We start from the raw sequence: 23,972 nt of genomic DNA, 5'->3' as shown, positions 1-23,972 counted from the left end.
CACAGGCTTTCGCACGTCAGCTTGGTTTGACTACATGAAAGCACTGCCAATTTTTTGTAGCGATAGCTACATTATGGTACCATTTCGAGTCTCCAGCATGGCGGCGCCGCCACGCTGTCACTTGTTTGGTCACGTGGTGCGTGCCGGCGGCGCGGCGCCATGGCTGATCACGTGGTTGGTCACGTGACCAAGTTCCACTCAGCCAGCTGTAGCTATCGCATCACTCCAGGTTTAACCAGAGCTAAACCACCGCCAATTTTTTTTGCGGAAGTCACGCCTTTGTCACTGGGACACGGTAATCAGTTGATACTGCCTGACACAGTGGGTATGGTGCTCGGATGCTGACCTGGAAGACACAGGTTCGATCCCGGCCGCCGTGGTCGAATTTCGATGGAGGCGAAATTCTATAGGCCCGTGTCCTGTGCAATGTCAGTGCACGTTAAGGTACCCCAGGTGGTTGAAATTTCCGGAGCCCTTCACTACGGCGTCCCTCATAGTCTGAGTCGCTTTGGGACATTAAACCCCTATAAACCATAAACCATGATTTGAATTTGTCTTTGATGTTCCTTGAAGGCTTTGCTTTTGCATTCCACTCATGGGTTCATGCCTTCTGTGCAGGCCTACGAGCGGCGGTTCCCAACATGTCCCATGATCCCAGTGTTCCTGGGCAGCGACACGGTGTCCGAATATAAGAGTGAAGATGGTGCAGAGCACGTGATTGAACGTCGCTGCCGCCTCAATGTGGACGCACCGTATCTATTAAAAAAGGTGAGAAACTTCTTCCTGAGCTGCACATGCTCTGTTCCTTGAGCCGAACTACCAGCACGCTTTAAGTTTTGGACCACAGGTAGACGTGGGAAGTTATTGTGCACAGTGTCCTGCCATGCCATCCCCTGTCTGGTATTATCAGGTTGAAAGATGTTTTCTACAATTTATAAAAGTGCATATTGAACTGAAGCTGAGGTTGCCGATACATCACCCACCCTCAAGCTTAAGATATTGTTACTACTGAATTCATTTTGCCTTATGATTGTGGCCAATATGTGGTTTGTCAGTGTTAGCTGTCTGGAAATTTCCTTTATTATTTGTCGTATCCAACAGTTGGTTTAGGAGTTAAGTCAAAAGCTCTGAAAACGTTTTGACGAGGCCATAATCACCCTAGAGTATACAGTAGTAGTGCATCGCATAGACCACCAGCAAGTAACATTGAGAAACAGTACACGACATTTCACAAAGAACAGCACATACTTTTGACAGGGACGAAAAGAGAAACACATGAGGATGGGTGCTGACTTGTAACATGGTACACCATTTGAAAAAAAAACAGTCTGCTGCTTTTTGAAAGGATTCCACATTGGCTTTTTCATCTTTAATTTGCTGGGATTAACAGGAAAATTATTATTTGATTGTTTTTGTGGATTTTATATGGGAAAGTTATTGTTGGAAGTGGTTAAAAACACTAGGCACTTGAATTCTGAACCTGTGCCCAAGTAAACAGTTGTCAAACAGCCATTTATGTCAGTGTTAAGGTGTGCCTCTTTTGCTCCAAAGCATGTAGTAACGCCGTGTCTTGTACCAAGATCCTGAGACATAGTTTGCATTTCATCATTACTTTTTTTTACTTTTCCCTCATAGATCATAGGAGTTGACTTCGTATACTTTATCCAAAAGAACTCTTTAGATCGGCGGCAGCGAATACTTAAGATCGAAGCCTACAACGAGAGCTTTGCAGCACGTGTTGGCATCACTGAAAACTGCACTTATTCGGTGAGTCTTTCTGCCTGTAGTTGAGCGTTTGTTCTCGCAGTTGAACCCGGATATTTTGGGATTTTCTTTTTATGAATCTTAAAGGGACCCTGAAATGATTTTGATGGTCATATTCTAGCGTGACAGATCAGTAGATGCAGTCTTTTTGTTTCTCCGAGTCAGATTTAAAAGCTCTGTTTGGACCCTATAATTTACTAATAATATTTTTAAAATCTCTGCTCGCAGTAGCTCGTAGCCAGTTAGAGTCACAGCTCACCTTGCGTTCTTAGTTGCCCCTACCGCGATGATGTCAGTGCATATCACCTGGGCGGGATGGTGTTCAATGGGGCACAGAGGGCTGCAGCCCTGACCTGTTTTCTTTATTTCTTTTTCTGGTGCATCGGCATGGTGTAGTGGCAGGAGGGCAAGGAGGAGCGTCGTTTTTCATCGTCGATAACTATGGTGTTAATAAACCTAGCATAAAAAATGTTTATGTGTGGTGACAAGTGCTAGAATACCTATCACTCAAGGGCTTTTCCTGACCTCAGTAAATATCACTTCATGGTCCTTTTAAGGTTCATTTCTGTCTGCAAACTGTTTTCACTTATTTTCCTTGCCTCTCATTGTACGATGAAAAGAACGGCGGCGCAAACAAGGGCACTAACAAGAAAGAAAGAGACACCACATTCTTTCTTATTAGTGTCCTTGTTTGTGCCGCCGTTCATTTCGTCATGCACCATCTCGCCCCTCAGGCCGTTACTCTTATTGTACCTTTGCGTTATACTGCAGTTCCATTGTGAGACTTTGCCAGTCAACTTGCTTCTGAGATATAAACTGGTGGACTACTTGCGGTGGCTCGGTGGTTATGGCGCTCGGCTGCTGACCCGAAAGACACGGGTTCGATCCTGGCCACGGCAGTCAAATTTTGATGGAGGCGAAATCCTAGAGGCCCATGTATTGTGCGATGTCAGTGCACGTCAAAGAACCCCAGGTGGTCAAAATTTCCGGAGCCCTTCACTACGGCATCTCTCATAGCCTGAGCTGCTTTGGGACATTAAACCCCCATAAATCATAAACTACTAGCTTTGTAGTCATTTGCCTGCAAGTGCCTTTTGATGCCAAAATGCAGGAACTTGCCCGCCTCCCTACTGGTTCCATGCAGATGTGCATTGCTACAAAGCAGTTTTGCAGTTAGCAGTTTTGCAGTTATTAATACAATTTCAATTTGCTGCTAAACAATGACCAGTTACACTCAAACTATGTTTTTGTAATAGTTAAGCACCTGTTTTAGTTTTTTTAGAGCCTGTCACCTGTTTTGTGGCTTTCAAGTACCTAGATTTCCGGGCTGCAGTCGCGAAACTGTTAATTGTGTAGCGTAATGGCTTGAGTATTTTGTTTCCCCTTCTGCCTTGCCTTACTTAGCGCTCATTGTTGTAGGTGCACCCGGAAAACTCAGACTGGACCTGCTTTGAGCAGAGCGCCTCTCTTGATGTCAAGTCCTTCTTTGGGTTTGAAAGTGCCGTCGAGAAGCTGGCCATGAAGCAGTACTCCCACAACATCTCCAAGGTATGTGTGTCCCAACTGGTTCCTGCAAAATTAATTGGCGCTGTAGTTGGGGGAGCGGTGAGGTGTATATGCATACTTAAGTAGGGGTGTTCTGGCAATTTTGAGTAGCACTTAAGCCTCCAGACCTCTATGTAGAGTTGCACTTGATATCAACTCTAGTGCATTATAGTGGGCACCAGGCAGCCAAGAAGACTCTCAGCAGCTACCTCGCTATCCTGTCTAGTTTCATTCATCGTTGATCCTTCACATGATCCATTCGTCACTTTGTCAGTGGGTGTGCACTGCCTTTCGAAATGAACTATCACTGGCCCTGTCTTTCATATTGTGGTGAGGGCGGCTGCATTCGGCGCCTGTGTGTGTCACTTCTTTCTCTAATCCTGTCTTCATGCCGTTTCACTCTTTTATTATTGTACCAACCAGTCCAATCAACACTTTATTGCATTCATGGAGTTCAGTGCACCTTTCACGCTGTCACGCTGTCACGCTGTCAGAACTTTGCCTCCGTAAACATTAATTGACAGCATATGCTGTCTTTCTATTACAGCTGAGCTTTATTTATTTGTTTATTTATTTATTTCAAGATAGCCCTAAAGGCCCTTGTCACGAGGGTATTACATGGGGGAGGGGGAAGGGTAAAATCCGAACATGAAGATACAAGGAGCAGCATCTAACATGAGGAACAGAAACTGTGTTAGGTAAATGTGTGTTATAGAGAGCATGGTCCTGATGTAGTAGTACCAATTTTGATTTCACCTAGAAAAAGAATGCCAATAGACCTAAATCCTACTAGAGTGTAGACAGCTGCACGAGTTGGTGTGACGTGTCATCCAGTCCATCCAGTGAAGTACAGTGTACTGGAACAGCAACGAAGGTGACGCACGCACACTGTGTCTTCTCTCACCCTCGCTCCAGTGTTTGTTGTGCTGTTTCTGGGGTGCTGACCGATTTGCGCTGGCTCTGAAATTGTTTCCCCGCGTGTTTCTGCAGGGCAAGGAGATCATCGAGTACTACATCAATGAACTCCTGAAGGAGAACATCACATACATTCCCCCGTTCGAAGACAAGCCAGGTGCCGGAGGCAGTGGGGATGCCAAGGCTCCCGCTCTGCGCGACAGCATGCGGAAGAAGTCGCTGACCGAGAAGACTGCTCTGCCAGCTGGCGCATCAGAGTCTCTCACTGCACAGGGTCAGTGTCCCGGCTTACGCTATTGTCTCGGTCTTAATGAAGTCTCTGTTGAGGGCTGACGTGAACAATGCTCCCACAGTGTTGTTTACCTTTGGCTGGAAAACATAATCAGTGTCTACTCAATGTTATAAGCAGCTACAAGCTCTTTTGTGACATGAAAATCGAGCCATTTATTCATTTTGAACTTGTAGGTTGCGCGTCAAGTTGAGAGTACCAGTGCACGTTTTTTTCATGTGTGCACAGCTTTAGTTAGGAGACTGACATGAGCAATCATCTAAGCCTTGTCTTTACTCCCATCTGTGGGTAGCTGTCAATGTGTGTACGTTGTACAATTGAACCTCGTTATAATGAAGTTAAAGGGGCCTAGTGATTGCTTCGTTATAGCCATAGCTTCGTAATCGCTTGTGTTGACTGTGCTTCAAAGGGGAATGGTCGTTCCTTCTATATTCATTATTTTGTTGTAAATAATTTCGTTATAATGAGATTCGACTATATAATATTGCCAGAAGTTTGCACAAAGCTGATCCTCAAAAAGTGGAAATTGCTGGGAACCCTCGCCAGCATCTTGGGCCAGTGTAATATTTCTCTTCCGATCCCATTCCATTTTCTTTTTTTCCCGTCCTTCATCATTGGCCCAAGTGGCCGTTATACGATTTTGAGCAGTGAGCTCAAGGTGAGGCATTTCATCAGCCATTAACTAAAGGTAGGAAAAATGAGAATGAATTCAAATCAGAGCGGAACCTTTATATTATACCAGCCCAGGAATTGAAGAATGTACTATGTGAGCTGAACATAGGGATGCACACTGCACAGTTTGATTCTTGGCTGCTTGGTCAGGGTATGTGACAATCCGGATTTTTCATGACTTTGGGATCTTACAAACTTTTTGCACTGATAGTACATTAATGTGCAGGATCTTTCAGACCAGGCAGCAAGTGTCTAGAGTACTTTTGCCTGGTCATGTGCACTCCTAGATGTGAAATTTCCTTTCCTAAGTGCTCTGTGCTTGCATTTATTTTTCTAAAATATAGTGTATAAATGTCTTCATGTCATACACAAGAGCTATATAGATTCTAAACCTACCGAGGTTTCAAGCCTGTGTCGATGCTGCAGTATTTGATTGTAGAAACATGCATTAGAAATGACTGATCCATCTTTATAAGTTGGAACTGTCTTGAAACTTGAAACTTTGTTCCGAACACCACCCTTCAGGCTGATCTCAGATGAAAATGGAAGTTTAATTTTTAGGCCTCGTCTAATAATCATTCGATGACGTTGCATAAGTGGCATGGTCCCATCTTACTGCAACACAAAGGGCTCATTCACTGCAGGCAATTTCACACGTTTATGCTGCCGGCACTGTGGCACACTTCATTCTCTTCTTTGTGTATTCTCTTGACAGATGCCAACTTCAAGCTGGAGTCGGATTACATTGAGCGCTGCCTGGGTTCGCTCACTCCGTACCAGGAATCCTGCCTGGTCATGCTCAAGAAGTGGATTGCCGAAGCACACCAAGGGAAAGTGAGTGCTGCCATTTCCTTCTCGAGTGGTGGGGTGGAGATGAGGCCTTTTTAGTTGACCTACAGAAGTAGGCATGAACTTCCTCAGAAGTCGTGCAATGACTGCATTGTAGCCACAAAATCATCCCATTTGATGCTTTCATGGGACGTTCTGTTATACTATTGTAAGTGGATGAGCCTTGAAACTAACTCTGAAACACGTTGCTGGCGGGAGAGAGACTGGCTTTTCTCCTTGAAAAGTGGGCACGAGCGTTTATTACCTTCTCACTTTTCCATTTCTTCCCCGTGCAGCTGGATGCTGCTGAGAAGGCACTTACAGTGTCTGTCACATCTGCTACTTTGGGGAATCGCAGCGTGTTCCAAACTTCACCTTTATGCAACATCGGTTTGCCTTTACTAGTTTTTTTTTTCACTGTTAGAGCATTGGCATTGTCAAGTATGAATTCACTGCTGACAAGTCTTACAGAGTAATTTCAAAAGATTGCAGCTGAATATGTATAGTACGGGCAAAAATGCACAATGATGGAAGATCCTTATATGTACTAGAGGTATAGCGGGCAAAGGGATGGTGGCACGGAATGCAACTTTCCTGCATAGCTTTCAGTTATTGGGGTGACTTTAGAAACTTTAGTTTAGTGACTTGTAGTGAGAATCAGCATTGTGAAAGATGTGACAAAGTATGTAGGATGTGTAGTAACTATGGCAAAGGACATGCCTGTGGTCTGCACATTGCTTCAGGTGTTTCCTGACACTGTGCCAGGTGGAAGGCTGCTGTTTTCCCCCTTTCCCAGTTCACATCACCATTCTTGCTCGCCCAGGTTCCAAGTGACCAAATGCTGGTGAGGTTCCTCCAAGCACAGGACTTCAACCTGGAGAAGGCTCGCGAGATGCTCTGCCAGTCGCTCGTGTGGCGCAAGAAGTACCAAGTTGACCGCATCCTCAGCACCTACGATCTGCCGACGGTGGTGCGCGAGTACTTCCCTGGCGGCTGGCACCACCACGACAAGGACGGACGCCCCATGTACATCCTCCGTCTGGGCCAGGTCGACATGAAGGGCTTCATCAAGTCCATCGGTGAGCAGGGCCTCGTCAAGCTTACGCTACACCTCTGTGAAGAGGGCCTCAGGCGCACCGAAGACGCCACACTTAAGGCTGGCAAGCCGATAAGCGCGTGGACATGTCTGCTCGACCTGGAAGGGCTCAACATGCGCCACTTGTGGCGCCCCGGCATGCGCGCACTGCTGCACATCATCGAGATGGTGGAGTCTAACTACCCGGAGACCATGGGCCGCTGCTTGGTGGTGCGGGCACCGCGTGTCTTCCCAATCCTGTGGGCACTGGTGGGGACGTTCATCAACGACAACACGCGATCCAAGTTCACCTTCTTTGCCGACACTGGCCACTCTGCGCCACCTGGCCTTGCCGAGTTTGTCGACCCATCGTACCTGCCCGACTTCCTGGGAGGTGCCTGTCAGGTGAGTGAGTGACCTTGACAGGTTTAGTTCAGCTCTGTTTTCAACTTCCACGATGTTGATGGACTCCCTGATAGAGAAGTTGTAAAAGCAGCCTGACAAGGTCATGGACCCGGTTACAGGCAACAGTGACGGCTAACACAGTCGTTTATTTGCAGTAATGTGTTACTAATCGAATAGCTTAAATATCTTTTAGCACAGGTTCAGCCAAGAAGATAAAATATGTCTGGCATAAACCTTGGGAAGCACACTCATCACACAAAATCGTGATGAATGGTTCATTCTGCAAATACGCACTAATTACAGGCATCAAATGCTCAGTCATAATTAGTCATCATTGCTGAATAACTTTGCATTGGTCATGAACTTCTAGATACCTTTTGTTTCACATTTGAGTATTTTTTTGTGCATCTCCTGTGTCTTGCTTATTTTCTTCATTTGCTGTTCCTTTGTTAATGTTGTTGCCAATGCATAATAATTACAATTTTGAAACCTTGTACAGGGGTGTGTGCATGCAGTCAAGCTGCATTAGGAGTTTTCTTCTGCGCTCAAACACCTAGATGATGCAAATAAAGATTGATCTCATTTGTTTACATCACGCCTGATGGCCTTCTCTCTTTTGCAGACATCGATCCCTGACGGAGGACTCATCCCCAAGACCTTCTACATGTCGGAAGAGGACTACGAACGAGAGAAGGCCGACGGCATGCATCTCTTCGATGACACCATGTACCACTCCGTGAGCCTGGCCCGAGGACAGGTGCACGAGGTATGGATCACGGTGTTTCTCTCTGTTCATCTGTGCTTGGAAATTTCAAAAGGGCCAGGACTGCATGCTCCTTCGAAGAGGATTAATGGTACCATAAGTTGGGCAAGTTGGCACTGATTTGTTGCGATAAAGTAAAACTTTTCTGCTCTTCGATGCGGTTTTCTTATTTAAGCTGATCAGAAACTCATGCAAAAAATCTGCAGTCATCCGATCTTTCTTGTTTACTTTATATAAGCAACGTAAACGTCCAGCCGATCGAAAGCATTTCAGTTGCCTCGCCGACGACGGTGAGCTGAATTTTTTCAGGTTCATTGGAATTGTGGCAGAAAAGTACAGAAATTCTTTCCTTACTTTCCTGGCTGCCCTGGCAAGCCAGGCTCTTTACACACACACACTCCTGTCGAGTTGCAGGTCGAAGGCACACCTGCCCCATCGGCGTTGAAAATTTATTGCAGTGCGTACCTGAAAGTCAGCGCCGGCAGCGAATTAATCCACTCGCCAGCAGCCATCTGATTCCTTTCTTGCCTTCTCCACAGGCGTTTTTTTTAAACAAGCCCGTGCTGTTCTTTGAAGTGGTGCAGTCACCCTTCAGATGCTTGGAAGTTCCCGATGCCAAGAGAAATTGCTATATTGTCGGCCTTTTCCCATTGAACCTTGCTGTCCATGTGACACCAGCTGACGTCGCCTCATGAAACCACATCAGTAGAATCTATTCTAACTTGACCTGTGTAGCCATCTTCGCTTGCTTCACTTTGACACTGAAGTGCTGGGCATTCTTCGCAATGACGTCCTGCTGGCCATCAATAGTGCAGTGTTGTTAGCGCTAGGCCTAGCTCAAATGCCAAGTTGACAAGCTTTTTCTACGGGTTTTCATCAGCCTTCTTCAGAATTTCCAGTTTCTACTTAAAAGGAAGGGCCTTCTGCTTCCAAGACATGTTGACAGTGAATGATCCGGCCTTCGGCGCGCACTGCCTAAATGTGACCAGAGCCATCGCACCACACGAAACGTTCGAGGCAGCAGTAAACAAAGGGTCCAATGTATCGGCAGGGGCAGTGAGGGGGGTGGGGGCAGCAGCCAGCTCCGGCAGTTTACAAAATGCCGTTTCCAACAGGCCAATCAGAAACTGGGTGTCGTTGCTCACATGACTCATTTGACTGACGAGAAAGGGGATGGAGAGGGGGCCCGGTCGGCACCAGCCCAGCGGCTGATATGAGCCAGTGGTGTGGGACTTGGTTGGGTGGGGGGTGCTGTCCTCCCTGAGGCCAGCTGCTCGGGCCCGCTCCCATGCTCAGGCGGTCGGTCGCACGTTCGTATTATCCGCACTGGGTTGAAAAATTATTTGTATAATCCTGAATCATAATGTATTCTGTACAATGTAGACCTTCGAAGACACTTTCTAAATTCCTATCATAGAGATTCTCTTGTATATTCGTGTGTGCTCCGTTCCTGAAATTTCACACTTGTTCTCACCACCTAGCTAGTGTACTAGGTGGCACCAAAAGCCTAGTACTGGTGACCTCTCTTGTGTAGCGACTGTAACTGCACGCTAATCACGGTCAGAAGAAGGGAACATGAACGTTGGTTAGGGGACTTGTTAGAGGACGTGAGAATACTATGTGCCCACATGTCCTGCCTCTGATGCCTGCCCATCATTAAATGGGTGGTTTGCTCTATTATTGCACCTGCTTCAGGCAATTGCTTCTGATGCACTCCTGTTCCCCCCCCCCCCCAATATTTCCCTCAAGTCTTCTTAACTCTTTCCTTACCGTGCGAAAACAGGCAATGTCAGGGTGGTTTGCATGAAAATTTTTCTCAGCTAAAAATTTTTCTTCATTGTAGCACATCATAGTGTAGCTAATAGATTTCTCTTTTCAATGATAGAAAGAAAAAAAAAACGATATGTTGCTTACGAAAGAAAAAATTCCTTGATTTGCAAAATTTGAGAGACTTGCACAAAAAGTCACAAAAATTTTATACATGTCCATTCGGAAAATACGAGAATAAAAATCTAGAATACATTTTTGTGTGTCACTATGCCAAAAATGAGTGCCCAAAGTTACAGAAGTCTTCATGCCAAAATTTCCAGTCAGCAAAAAAAAGTTAATGCTTGTGTGCAGCACTTTGGTCTACTGTGCAGTGCAGTGCCAAATTAGATCTATGGCTGTCTTGCAGATAATTGCGTTCGCTACATGCTGGTGGCATGAAATCGCCCAGAATATGCCCGGTACCTTCAAAAAGGCACTGAAAACAAATGAATCTGCTCGGAAACAGCAGAAACGAAAGTTACAGGTGGGCACCTGTCGATAGTCTGGGTTGGGGTGCAATCATGTATGTCCGAGCTAAAATAAGACAAATGGACATTATCTTATCGCACAAAGCTGTCGCTTACACCTGCCGAGTCAAATGTCACTGCTGAGCAGGGTCAGCGCAAGAAGAGGACGTCACATTGGGTGCCAGGCTTGCGCGATCGCTCTGTGTTGACAGGTTTGGTGCAAATTTTAAAAATACTCCCTCATAGGACTGACAAAAAAACTGATTCCTAAACTGAAGTACAGTCGTATTACAGTATACTGAATTGTGTTTATTGTCAAGAAGCTGCCCAGATTGCCCAGAATGAGGAATTTTGTGCCATCATTCAAATTGAACAATTTGAATAGGCGCGATAAGGAAAGAGTTAACATGTCATCTCAAGTGTCAGTGTTTTCTCACCTGTGTCGTTGTCGGAAGCTTATTTGTCTGGCTGTCAGTGTCATCATTTGATGGCGGCACCATGCAGTGGTTCACTGCAGTTATCAGCACGGTTTCTCACTCTCAGTAGTAGTGAGCTAGAAAGTAAACTTTTCATATTTCAAACCAGGGGTTAACTGGCATCACCAGTGTATTCCGGGTCATCCAGGCTGCAACATGACAGCTAAAGGGCTGCTGTCTGGGAAATTGTTGTCGCACATGTGCTGGTGCAAGCTGTCTCATCTGGACATAACGATTTGGATGATGAACTTTCGTTTGGCTCGTGAAAGGGCTTGGCCATCGTCATCAGCCTAATTATGTGCACCGCTGGACAGAGGCTTCTCCCATATCCCAGAAATTAACCCTGTCCTGTGCGAGCTGTGGCCACCTTATCCTCGCAGGCTTCCTAATCTCATCACCCACCTGACTCTCTGCCGCCCCCTACTACGCTTGCCTTCTCTTGGAATACAACTCCATTACCCTTAACAACCACTGCTTATATTGCCTTCGCATTATATGCCCCATAGAGTTTCTTACTATCAACTAGAGGGAAAGCTGGCGGCACTGCACCTGAACCTCCATGGGCGCACAAAGCATCATGGGGCGATGAGCTACTTGGTGCGGGACAGTAGGTTTTTTTCAGGAACACAGAGTGGCGTTACTGAGATGTCCCATTCCGTATCCACGGCGCGCTCCGCGCGCAGACAACTTCGGCATAAAAGCAGTGCGCAAAAGCCATAGTAGCGAGAACGCAACACCACACGACGCCAATAAAAGGTTTTTGTTTTCTGAAATGCTGTGGAAAAACCTTTTAAAAAGTTGAAGCGGCAACATTTTTTTCAAAAACATATCTCTTTTTAAAAGTGCGCCTGTTAAGTATGAAATATTGGCCTTTGTGGTCTGCAATGTTTGGCCAATGGGAGAGCAAGCCATCGCTTATTTTGAGCAAACTTTGCATTTGAATGCTTTTCTGCTCGTTTGTTGCGATTTATAGACAGCATATTGAATTATAGGACAATCTTGATTATCGAACAACGTTTGTTTTTTCATTATTTTTTGGTCAGAAGTTGTAGTTCTGCAGTCGGTAGCTCTCCGTCCCATGATGCTTAGAACGCCCATGGCGGTGCAGGTGGTCTCGAGGAGGCTCCATGCAAACTCCCATAGGCGGGGTGCCAGCTTTCCCTCTAGTTAATAGTAAGAAACTCTATGATGTGCCCTGTCCACGTCCATTTATTCTACTTGATTTAGATATCTTTCACTCACGTCTGTTTCTTGACCCACTCTGCTCTGCTCATTCCTCACTTTTCATTCCTTTTTCTCCATAAATTCTAACCATGCGTGTCACACACGTCCAGGTGGTGGTGAACGTGGCTGACCAAGGGAGCGTCATCTGTTGGGACTTCGACATCATGAAAGAGGATGTGTCGTTCACCGTCTTCCACACAACCCGTGAGCTTCCGCCGCCCAAGACGGCCACGGAGTCGGCCGAGGGTGACACCGATGCTGAGGAGGAGACCGTGGGGTGCACCCACTCGCCCCTCCCGTTGGCCATGCTGACGCTGGACACGCCACCGTCGGTGCTTCCCAAGGGCTGGGTGGCCGGCGTGGACTATCGCACCGTGGAGTCCTGCCTCACGTGCCATGACGGCGAGAGCGTCCAGGTGAGGAGGCAGCTATGAGCTCCGTGCATACTCACATGCAAAGTTGGTGCATACTCGCATGCAAGTTGGTTCATTGGCATTTGGGAGGATATGCATCATGAACTAACCACGTGCACAACCTGTGCACATTTCATTTTGTATAAATAATTTGTGTATATTACCTCTCCCCCTATCCTCTCTTCCTGTCCCTCACCTCTTTCATTTCATTTCTCCGTTCTGCCTGCTATCCTTTACTTCCACTGCCCAGCTCAGGTGCTTCAGTATCGATGGTAGATGCCAGGGCTAGCAAGAATCTTTTCCCTCCTTTTTATTATTATTTAATAAAACCACTACTACTACTATTTGGGAGGAATCTCCCAAGGTAGGGTGGATTCATGATGAAGGAGATGATTGCAGTTACCATCTACATGAGTTGAAACCAAACAGCTTTAAAAGAGAGCTCTATCAGCTCTTTGTAGTTGAAGCAGGCATATTAGGGAGGACGCGGCTTTGAAATACCGAAAAATGGTCAAAAAATTGATTTTTTGATAATTGTTGTATCCGCTTGTATGCCTCACTTTTATGCTTCTAATTTGGGTGTGCTACGCTGCCACTGCAGGGCTCTCATGTGACAAGTGCGCCAGGCACGTACATTCTTCAGTGGCGCCACCTGGAGGGTCCGCAGCACCATCCGTTCGAGTTTCCCCTGTCACCGCACAAGGCTAAGGTGATGTACTACTACGAGGTGCTCAAGTCTCAGGACTACAAGTGAGTGTACAGGGCTACTCTTTCCTTTTCTTTTTTTACTTTCCTTGCCAGCTTGGAAAACGATCTCGGGAGTGCTGTATGCAGTCATTATCTCTGGCCTGCTTTTGTTTTCCATGGTGCAAGGCTTACTTACTGTACGGTGCTCTGCAGCTACAGTTTAGTAGCTGGGAATGGGTTTGGTATCTAAATTTAAAATTGTTTTAAAATTGAAAATACGCTGTTTGCATGTGGGACTCAGCCTGCTAATTGTGTTGACCCAGGGTAAAAGATTGTGGTGCAATTTAAGACGCGGTTGGGTGTCTGCACACTGATGCAAGTTGCATTACATCTGCTCCTGGAAACTAGTGCTGCTCTTGGAAACCACTGTTGAAGGTCTTCATTTCTTGAGCTCAGTGTTTTACCAAATTCCTCAATATCAGCGTTAGCATGGATGCCAGCAGCATTACCACGTCACAGTCTCTGCAACCGACCATCAAAATACAAATGCACAGTTTGTGTTTCAGGGCTGATTAAAAAACTCTTGTAACTGGTATTATTAGAATGTCTACAAACTCCTCTTGCTGAACCTTCTTTTTTGTCATATGACCAATGAACAAAAATGCACATTATGTTGAATTGTAGCAGAACAACAGAATGGGCTCACAAAAAGTCAAAGGTGGGCAATGGCAGTCGTATTTAGTGCTGGTTTTGATTCAAGGGACACTAAGGGTAAAACCACAGGAAACAAGAAGCCATGCTAAACTGACTGATTACCGTTCAGTAGTACTATGAGCTTTTTTTCTGTGCGAGATGATGACTGCTTAGCTGAAAGATATCCAAACAAACACACCAAATTGAAAATTACCTTCTGGGGAAAGGAAATGGCGCTGTATCTGTCATATATATATTGTTGGACACCTGAACTGTGCTGTAAGGGAAGGGATGAAGGAGGGACTGACAGAAGAAAAGAAGAAAGAGGTGCTGTATTGGAGGGCCCCGGAATAATTTCAACCACTTGGGGATTTTTAATAGGGTTTCAGGAGGGGCTCCCTGCCACCACAGTCGGGTCTCCCCTCCATGAAAAGGCCACAGTGGGGTTTCCCCTCCCACCTATATTGAAAATTGAAAATTAGTTTTGAGGAAAGGAAAGATGCAGTAATTGTCTCTCTGGGCTGTAAGGGAAGGGATAAAGGAAGGAGTGAAAGAAGAAAGGAAGAAAGAAGTGCCATAATGCAGGTCTCTGGAATAGTTTTGACCACCTGGGGACCTTTTATGTGCACACGACATCATCGACATCATGACACAGCACACAGGGGCCTTTTGCCTTTGGCTTCCATCAAAACTAAAGGCAGGCGTCTTTCTCTTTTATGTAATTTTCTGGCTTATCGGAGCTTTATTATCTTGGTAAAAATGACAGGTTTCCAATCTGGGGCTCTAGCTTAATGAGTGTTCCTTCAAAGCGCAAGACCGGTGTGAGCGTAGTGGTGTACATGTGGGATACACACTGTTTCCGCTCTTTCATCTTTCAGGGGATCGGTGTCAAGCCTGCAGTCGTCACACAGTGGAAACACGTGCAATTCATCGAGTGACCACTCCTCGGCGCTGAGCTCGTGCCCGTCCAGGTGATGCCAGTGACGTCGGGACCGCATTGCCACCTGATTGCCAGTCCTAGCTACCACCTGCAGGTCCTGACGGCAGGACTGCTTGATGATGCATCTGCCGAGAAACGACGTCCGCTGTCAACAGCACTGTCAACAGCGTGGTTGGCTGCACCTCCTTTCCAAGAGGATATGTTGTTGCGCTTTGCCGAATCTGTCGACACCACTGCGCAGAGAGGCGTGTGCCGTGTCCCGTGAACTTGTTGCAGTGCTCTACATGTTGGAATGCCTCTGAGCAGCTGCGGCTCTTCAGAAATGACTACGACAACTTACGTGCAGTTTGTGCGCATGTTGTGCTTGGTGCTGTTTTACACGAGGCCACACCTTTCATTTTTTTGCGGGATGTGGGGAGGGGGGGGGGGGGGGGGTTGGTTGCATCTGTGCTGAAAGCACCCTGATAAAACATTCTGGTTGAAAAAGAACCAGTCCAGTGTGTACATAGCCGCAGAAAGAAAAAAAAGAAGCCGTTCGTTGGCCTGTTGTGCGTAGATGTGATCTTCCCTGTGGTGAGATAGCATGTGTGTTCTCCATACAAGTCCAAACCCTATTTTTCTAGTGTGGCATGTGCGCCATTTTAGGGTCTTTTCCTGTAGCAGTTTAGTGGAGTCTTTTAGATTTGTACAGGTGATGGTAGCAACAGTGTCCTTGGTGTCGCTCACCTTTGGCCCTGACCTTGTCTTTTTAGTGTCTGGGAGTTCGGAACAGTCCGTTAACTGTAGAGTAAGTTAGAGCCCCATGACAGCCATCCATTTGAAACAATCTTTATCAGAGTTTGCTTTCAGCTTGAAAACCTCTCTTAGTCATGGGGAATGGCAGCCAGCTTCAAATCAGCTGCTCTGTTGGCTCTGATTTTTACCCATGGTATACTGGTGACCATGAAGTTTGTAAGTACAGCTGAAGTTTTATCCACATTACTCCAGACTAGTTTCATGTAGCCCAGTTGAGCTGTCCATACTCCGTAGTTCTCAGTACGTAGAAGAACGTTTCACCAGCCGTTCGTGATGAGGGTTGCTGTTACGGCCAAATTCTCATGAGGTACATTCCAAAGGCAGAATTTTTAGGCCAAATATTCTCTTTGTGTGTAGATGTAACGTGTCCTTTTACCTGCAGTTGTACACGAGGGGACCTTTTCCGCGTTATCTTTTAAGCTTTAGGCTGTCAGTGGTGGAGAAGCTGCGACACTGTGTTGGTGATCAAAGTATTTTCGAGGCTGTCACCAGACAGCTCACCTAGCCATTGTACAACATTAGCCGAGGAATGTCCGCCACTGAGGCATCCATCTTGGGCGCCTGTGGCAGACACAGTGTATCCACGGCAGGCACGCGTATGTGCTGCTTGCTGTTATGTGCTTGTTGATCATAACGTCTTGTGATTATTTTATTTCTGACCTACAGCTTTACATTTCTACGGCACGTAACAGATGGTGTGCAGCACCTCAGCAAGGACATCAAGCACGATATTGCTGCGGAATTGGGCCAGCTGGGAGAGTCCTGTGCACCTCTTAGGGTGTAGGATTTAAAGGGTGGGGTGGGGTGGGGTGGGGTGAGGGGGGGGGGGTGGGGGGGGGAACATTAGAAGCATAGAATCAGTTTTGGACCATAAATGCATGTCACACGATACCTGATTGCATCAACATCAAAATTGCATCTGACAAGCTGTATGCTATGCTACCAAGTGCAGAGTCAGGTGACGAGCACTCCGACATCTACAGTTGTGATTTGGCCTGCAACTTCATTACTGGCGCATAAGCTGTTCTTGTGTAATCCTTTGTGGTGTGCTATATTATGCAGGCCACGCTGGGCAAAAGGCTTCTCATCACCTTGTTCTGCTGTTCAGCCCAGAGAGGAACTGCATTGGCAAGCTTACTTCTCCTAAAACATAATCTTTGCACTGAAGGACTGATTCAAGAAAAAAGGTCAAAAAATGATGCAGCATTAGTTTTACTATCCACAAAAAGGCATCGTAATATTGCGGCATCTTTTTTTGCTTTCTGCCTAGGAAAGTTGCTCACTGCTGTGTAAATAGGCTCAGCAGCATTGTAAGATGCCGCGTCCTGTGTCACAGCTCTCCAGTGCGACATATGGGCATGACGGCATTGCAGCAGGCCAGGACGTTTTCTGCCGTGCTCCCACAATGTGTGGTAATACGTTTTTTGGTTACAAGGAAGCAGTACTGTAGCAATGCTAGGCTGGAACCATCTGTTGCTCTTTGCTTGAAGTTACAAAACTTAGTACCATCTTTGTTCAGCTACATAGACATACAAGCAGTGTGCGAAATTGCCAACGAGCGCACGTTTTTTTCCAATCTGTCACGCCATTTTACAGCGAGCGTGGCAATCGCATTGAGTGCCAAAGCAGGCACGTGTATCATCTGCGCACACATAGCAGCATTCACTCGCAGCATTCTCAGAGCAGCAACATGCTCTCCGGCTTTCCTTGTACCCCGCATGGATGTCAGAGTTCTTGTATCTATGTGCTGTGCATTCTGCGAGAGCTTCATTTGTTCCAGCTGGCTTCCTGTTTTGCTTGTAGACAAGCTTCCCCCCACCAACCAGTTCCATTTTGTCTCATCAATAGTGCCCAACAACTGACCTTGGCTGCGCCAACAGACCCTGTGTAGACCCCATTAGACTTGTGCATGCTTGACCTTCGTAAACATTAATCATAGCCCAGGTTGTGTGCGCAGCGCCTCCAAAGGCTTCACTATGCGAGAGTCTTCCAGTGGTGCTACAGTTGAGGTCAGCCAAAACCAGCTTTGAGGCATTGTGGGCTGTTAAGCCAGGTCCACTCATATTGTGTTAAAAGGGACCTCGAGTACAGTGCCCCACATTTGACCTTTGACCTGCATCGCTTGTAGGCAGTGGGCTTCTGCTCACAGTGTGCCCTACGCCCGTTTGGAGCATCAGGGGCCGCACGATGCTGTTCACGGTGCTTCCTCAGCGTCCTGGTTTGGTACGAGATGTGCTCGCACCATTGTCCATCTGCATGTGTCATGATGTGATGCCAGAGCATGTGATGTGGCAGCTGTCATGGTGCAGTGCCACAGCACGTGGCAGGTGTCATGATGCAGTGCCACAGCATGTGGCAGGTGTCGTGATGCAGTGCCTCAGCTATGGGCATGTGTCGTGATGCAGTGCCTCAGCTATAGGCATGTGTCGTGATGCAATGCCTCGGCTATCGGCATGTGTCATGACACGGTGCCACAGCGTCTGGCTGGTGTCATGATGCAGTGCCACCAGTGTTTGTGTATGTTAATGTCAGTTTGTGCAGTGGCACTGCATATAGTTTGTAGTGTCTGCATTTTTTTTCCAGCGTCTACTTCTCGCCGGGGCAGATGGTTTTGTGGGATTGTGCAATGGTGAAAGTCCTGGTGCAGCGGAAGAAGTCCCACGAGGCATAGAGTTTCTTAAAGTCGCCTAGAGGGGATACAAAGGCACTACCTTCTATGCGAGTTTCTTAAAGAGCACTGCATCCACTGCAGTAAAGCCGGAAAGTGGAAACTTCATATTTGGCTTGGCTGCTATTGGGCTAAAAGCATGGATCCGGCTGAGGAATCACAGCACTGCCTCGATGCTTTCTGCTGTTGCACAGATTAAATTTTTTTCATAGCACGTTTTTCACATTGGTAAGTAAATTTAGCGCGAGTGAATGTCTGGTGTTTTGCTGGTATGAAAACTATCACAGGTTTGCCTCTAGAAGAGTCGTACTGTTGCAACTGAATCCACATCATGATTCTAGCAACGGCCAAGCCAAGCATGGGAAGTGTCTTCTTCCCGGCATTCGTGTGCCTCGCCATGGTGGATGAGTTACCGCGGGACCTCTTTTTCCTCTAGGCAATTTTTAGAAACTCTGTGACTATGGTTAGGTGCTTCCTAGGGGACATTGGCAGTGCTGTGAGCAGCACTAGGACAAAGGTGCTTGCTGCTTTGGTTGGTTTTACAGGCAAATCGGGAGAGACCACACATTGCTATCACAAGATGGCAGCACTATGGCGGTGGTTGCGGCAAAGCTTGTTTGCTTTTCTTTTTCTTTCCATTTTCAAGTAGTTGCCCTTTTATGTTTTTTCGTTTCTTGCGTCTTTGTCTGACCCCTGCAACTGTGACAGTATCTCGGTGTTAGGAACTGTGGCATATTGGTGCCGACCAGCTGTTAAGCTTGCAACATGTGCTGCAGATGCTTTGTATAATGTTCCAGTGGACATTACAGGCATTTCTATTGCAAAAGCACACCATTCTAAATCTCTGCATGCTGTAGGTAATGACCTGTACCTGTGCATTCTTCTGCGTTGTGCAGCTGATTGTCGCGTTGCCGTTGCTCGTACTTGAAAGAAACCAGCGGATAAATTTTCTGTTAGCATGCTTCTGGTATTGGCCAGTATCTCGCTCTATGGGACTTGTTTTAGAGCGTGTTTTTGCAGAAAATACTGAAAAGAATGATCTGAGCATGTTTCCATTGTATTGCAAGATTTTTTTCCCACGCCAACTGTCCAACTTTTTGCTAATTTGGCCCTTGTGGAAAAAAAAACCTGTTGTTATTTTTATATGTGTACTTACACAGTCGTCTGCTTTGCCTGAAGTCGTTTGCTCCTTTGCGATGCACCAAAAGAGCCATGTTGGTTTGACGCAAAATAACTGCGGGCTGAACGCATTGTTAGTTAAAGGTGAAACATGTTTTTCCTGATGCTTTAGAAATATACGTATAATAAAGCATTCAGTGTATTTTTCAAATTGTGTGTATCGATTCATTTTTGCTAATTCGACGTTACTGTCCACTCTGGTATTAAGAATCATGGGGGGGTGAGTGGCCTTTCTACAGAGCAACAGATTAAACAGTGTTTTACAAAACGTCAACCTAACAGCTTGGTGTACTCTGCACGAAGGACCGTTCAGCCCATAGAGCTGCCTTCTCCCTGGATTTGTTTGCTACGCCTAGATCATTAAGTAAGGTATCTTTTCTGCATGGCAGAGGGAAGGGGTTCCTAGTTATGTTCATGAAGCTCTGAGCAGGGCCACTTAGTTTTGCATAATTAACTAGTAGTACGGAACTGTACGTATGGAGGGATAGCAACAGGGTCAACAAGGACAATTACAGTTGAACCTCGTTATAACAAAGTTGAAGGGGCCCGGTCATTACTTCGTTATAGCCGTATCTTTGTTGCAGCCTATGTTGACCAAGCTTCCAAGGGGCGTTGTCCTTCTTTTGCTATATCCATTATTTTGTTACACTAGAATCTCTGATACGGACCCGGTTGATATGAATTTCGTGACGATACGAATTCGCGAAATTCCTTGGCTAGAGTGCATTGTGTACGATGTGCAGGATTTTGGATGTTCCCAACACTCTCCCTCTCCTCTACGGATGATACGAACGCGCGGCTCCTCGAGCACTAAGTGCTGCCTGCACATTGGCAATGTTGCAATCGCCAATTGCTCTGTATGCACCGCACACAGTGAGCTGCCGGTGTGCAGTCCGCACATCGCCAAAGTCGCCACCGCTAATAATGTGGTAGGCACCGCGAGTAGTGAGCTGTGGCCGCACAGCAGTGAATAGATCCCGTGAGCCGTAAACAGATCTGTGTGAATGCATTTTCATGCTTCTGCATACGAATTTTGTTCATTGGATGGTACAAAATTTTGGAAATGAATTTGTAGTGTGTGGACTGTTTTTTTTTTTTTCCTTTTGTGCATAAAGTGCGAAAACAAAATATCGGCAGGAAAGAAAAACCTGATGGTTACGTTGCCCATACAACGACATTTTGCACCAGCACTTTGCAGTGGTGACCAAGCACTAGTTTGCGCCGCTGCACACAGAGGGCACCACAGATCCGTGATGCAGTGCTGCTCCCCTTTCCTCCTCGCACTCCTTCGGGTTACACCGCCAACACAGACGCTGAAAAACCGGAAAACGCACCTTCAACTGTTGTCACATTAAAATACCAGATGTTGAGGTTTTGTACCCTCATCGCAATCGCTGATTGTCGGGCATGAAAGGAGGGAGCGCTCACTTGTCTGTGCCTTTTAAAAAGTCGACTTCTTGCTTCGTCAACAATAGTGAGGGCGCACTTATGTACATATTTTTATGTCCAAAGATGCATGTTAAAAGCTTCAGACAGCTCTCTTGCCGACTTATCTGGGGGCTGAAGCTGGCTGTAACCTTGTCAAACAAAAGCGCGCACTTGCAACTGAAGATGCGTTTCACTGAAGATAAGTTGCCAGGAGTAAATAAAGTGATGAGTGCCTGTTCTCTTTTAGCCTGTCATTCAGATAGCATCCCTTTTGACCGATATAGGCCCGGCCGTACGACAGCGGTTGTTGCATACCACTCCTGAAGACCAAAGTATGAATTTATGCTTAATACGGCCTCTTTTCACCGCTGCAGTGTTTGCACCCGACCGCGGAACGCAAAGGTGCCCGTGTGCTGTGCGATGTCGGTGCACATTAAAGATCCCCAGGCGGTCGAAATTATTCCGGAGGGCACCTCCAGTCCCTCTCTGTCAGTTTTCTCTCAATCCGTCCTTTATCCCTTCCCTTAGTTCAAGGTGTCCGCTGAGATACGAGACAGATACTGTGCCATTTCCATTTCCAAACAACTAATTTCCATTATTTGCCTTTATGTAGTAGCCCTTAGACACTGAGGATGAAATGAAGTTTGCCTGTATCAATAGACCTGTGTTCTAATGACAGAGGTGTTCTACTTTCAATGAAAACGGAGCCTTATAAACTACAAAATGGTCAAAAGATGGAATATACTGGTTGCCATCACCAGCCATCTTCACAAGCTAACTGGGTGCATCAAGACAGTCTCTGAGTGTGTATATACTATACACTTCAATACTGTGATCACGATGTGCTTTTCAGTCTAGATGTCGCATGAGTTTGAATGAACTGGTGGGAAAACATTTAAATGCAATCTTTTAGGCAATATGTGCGCCTTTTTTTTTTTTTTGCCAGACAAACATCAGCATATCCAGAGAAACGACTTTTATTAAGAACGAAAATTGCAGTTATCCTCTGTGTCTCTTAGTCTTGTTCGTGCCGAGGACAGCAATGGAACGCGATGCTGTTTGTCTTTCTTTGGTTTATGAGACATGACATGCATCTAATGCAAGACCTCGGGCCTTTTATCTTTGCCATCTTTTTTCTATTTTTTTATTCCTTCATTGCCCTTTTATGAATAAGTAATTGAAACCATCGCTTTCAAAGGGTAGCCAGCTGCTTTCAGGACGTCAACTTGTAGGTTGATGCTCTCACTGACTGTGTTGACAAGGCTTGCTAAAGGGACCAACAGCTAAATTTTAAGCACCAATTTTTTTTTTTTTTCGGTGGAATAGAAAACTTGCCATTTAAGATGCTGATTCCACAATGAGTTTGTTAGAAATTGTGTAGATTTTTGCCGAAAATTTTTCGATCAATGGATGCATCCATTTTTATGTACTCCGATGCCGCAAACCATGATCAGCAAGCGCAATGGCGGTTGCATACTGATTAGTGATGTACCGAAAACAAATAAAACCTCATTCGCCGGACAGTTTTAGAACAGAGCAGTATGCATTTGAGTTCCACTCCAAAAGCTGTTACGGCACAGTGACAAACGCCTCAATGACGAAAGTTTTAGTAGATCGTAGTTGCCGCTTCATGCAAGAAATATGCGAAAACTGTGGAGCCACCTGGTGACTACAGCTAAAACCACTTCATCGATGATGCAAAGAGGGCATTTCTCTTCATCAAGGGGTGCACAGGAGAGAGCGTAAATTTTATTTAATAAAATATGACAAACACTCCTGAAAGAAAAAAGGTGCACTAAACAACAAATTCGTAATATTTCACCGAGTGTGGTGGGATACGGTGATAAATGACAAGGTGTCACCGCAATATGGCACTGCAGTTTGTTTTATGCAATATTCAGTGACAAATTAAAACTATGAATCCTCCTTTCTTCGATCAGTGCTTAAAATTCTTACAGGATGAGGCAAGATTTTTTTCATTTCCTCCATAATCTCACGATACATTTTGGTTGGTTGTCAGCCCCTTTACCTGCCTGGATGAAGGAATGCATTGCGATGCCACGCCCGACAAGCTTTAAGTGCAGCGAACTGAAAGGCAGACCTTTTCATTTTTCTATTTGAAGCACCAGCTTAAGCGTGACCTCTCTCTAATGGACATGTTGAATAACTTCAGTAGACTCGAGCGGGGAATGCCAAACTGGTCCAAAATATTCTCAGCGGCGTCGTCAATCATGTTAACTGCACACGCATTTTTACGGTTCTAAAGTTACTGCGCACAACGGCTTCATGCAGGCCAAATGGGCAGCATGCGAAGCAAGTGGCACTTTGCATCCTTATACGTCAACAGCATTTGTGCTGTTTTCCTATGGAGACGGTACATTGGTACCCTGTTGAAACAGTGGAGATCAAAACAATGCGCCAACTGTGGCAATGTGCAGCTACTGAAATTCTTGAGGTGCATCACTGTTATTTCACTTTAACATATTTACTTAACCAGGCTCTGACCTGAGCACAAATAGCATAAACATTGGAACACTAACCTCTGAATCTGGCTGGGCCTAGTATTCCCTTTTAGCATCCCCGTAACTGATGGAAGGTGGGTTACACAAGTGTGGGCGCACAGGTATGTTGGCCATCTTAGCTACTGCCACTCTGAATCGCTGCACCACAGGCAGGCACAAGGAGAGAAGCATTCAAGATGTTAGCTTGGGCTGACCAGACCTCATTATTTCCAGTAACTACTTGAAGGAAACCTTTCGGCTAACAGGAGAACACAATCATGAGGAGAGAACGTGCAGAGTGACAGAGTTTTAGCCACTTTGAATACTTTCTTAACACACTCATGATTACAGTAACCAGCCTCATGCAAACTGTTGTTTTATGCTGAAGAATACATTACAGCCCCCTAACTGTTGAAATTGACTTTTTTCTTTTCAA

The 23,972-nt window shown here is 46.0% G+C and overlaps 1 protein-coding gene across 1 annotated transcript in view; it reads left to right on the top strand.

Moving 5' to 3' along the window:
* Positions 1-19,758, top strand: part of retm (real-time) — a 55,749-nt gene extending 35,991 nt beyond the window's left edge. Inside the window, exons 2-11 of the mRNA XM_077634217.1 lie at positions 619-768; positions 1,636-1,767; positions 3,184-3,312; positions 4,300-4,498; positions 5,901-6,019; positions 6,837-7,493; positions 8,116-8,259; positions 12,343-12,648; positions 13,247-13,395; positions 14,904-19,758. Of these exons, the coding sequence (XP_077490343.1) occupies positions 619-768; positions 1,636-1,767; positions 3,184-3,312; positions 4,300-4,498; positions 5,901-6,019; positions 6,837-7,493; positions 8,116-8,259; positions 12,343-12,648; positions 13,247-13,395; positions 14,904-15,000 (2,082 nt within the window). The 3' untranslated portion in view covers positions 15,001-19,758. The remainder of the gene's footprint in view (positions 1-618; positions 769-1,635; positions 1,768-3,183; positions 3,313-4,299; positions 4,499-5,900; positions 6,020-6,836; positions 7,494-8,115; positions 8,260-12,342; positions 12,649-13,246; positions 13,396-14,903) is intronic.
* Positions 19,759-23,972: the final 4,214 nt, after the last annotated feature.

This window comes from Amblyomma americanum, chromosome 8, assembly GCF_052857255.1.
Source record: "Amblyomma americanum isolate KBUSLIRL-KWMA chromosome 8, ASM5285725v1, whole genome shotgun sequence".
Lineage (NCBI taxonomy): Eukaryota > Metazoa > Arthropoda > Arachnida > Ixodida > Ixodidae > Amblyomma > Amblyomma americanum.
Note: the sequence above shows the minus strand (reverse complement) of the source record. Positions and strands in the feature narration are given on the sequence as shown.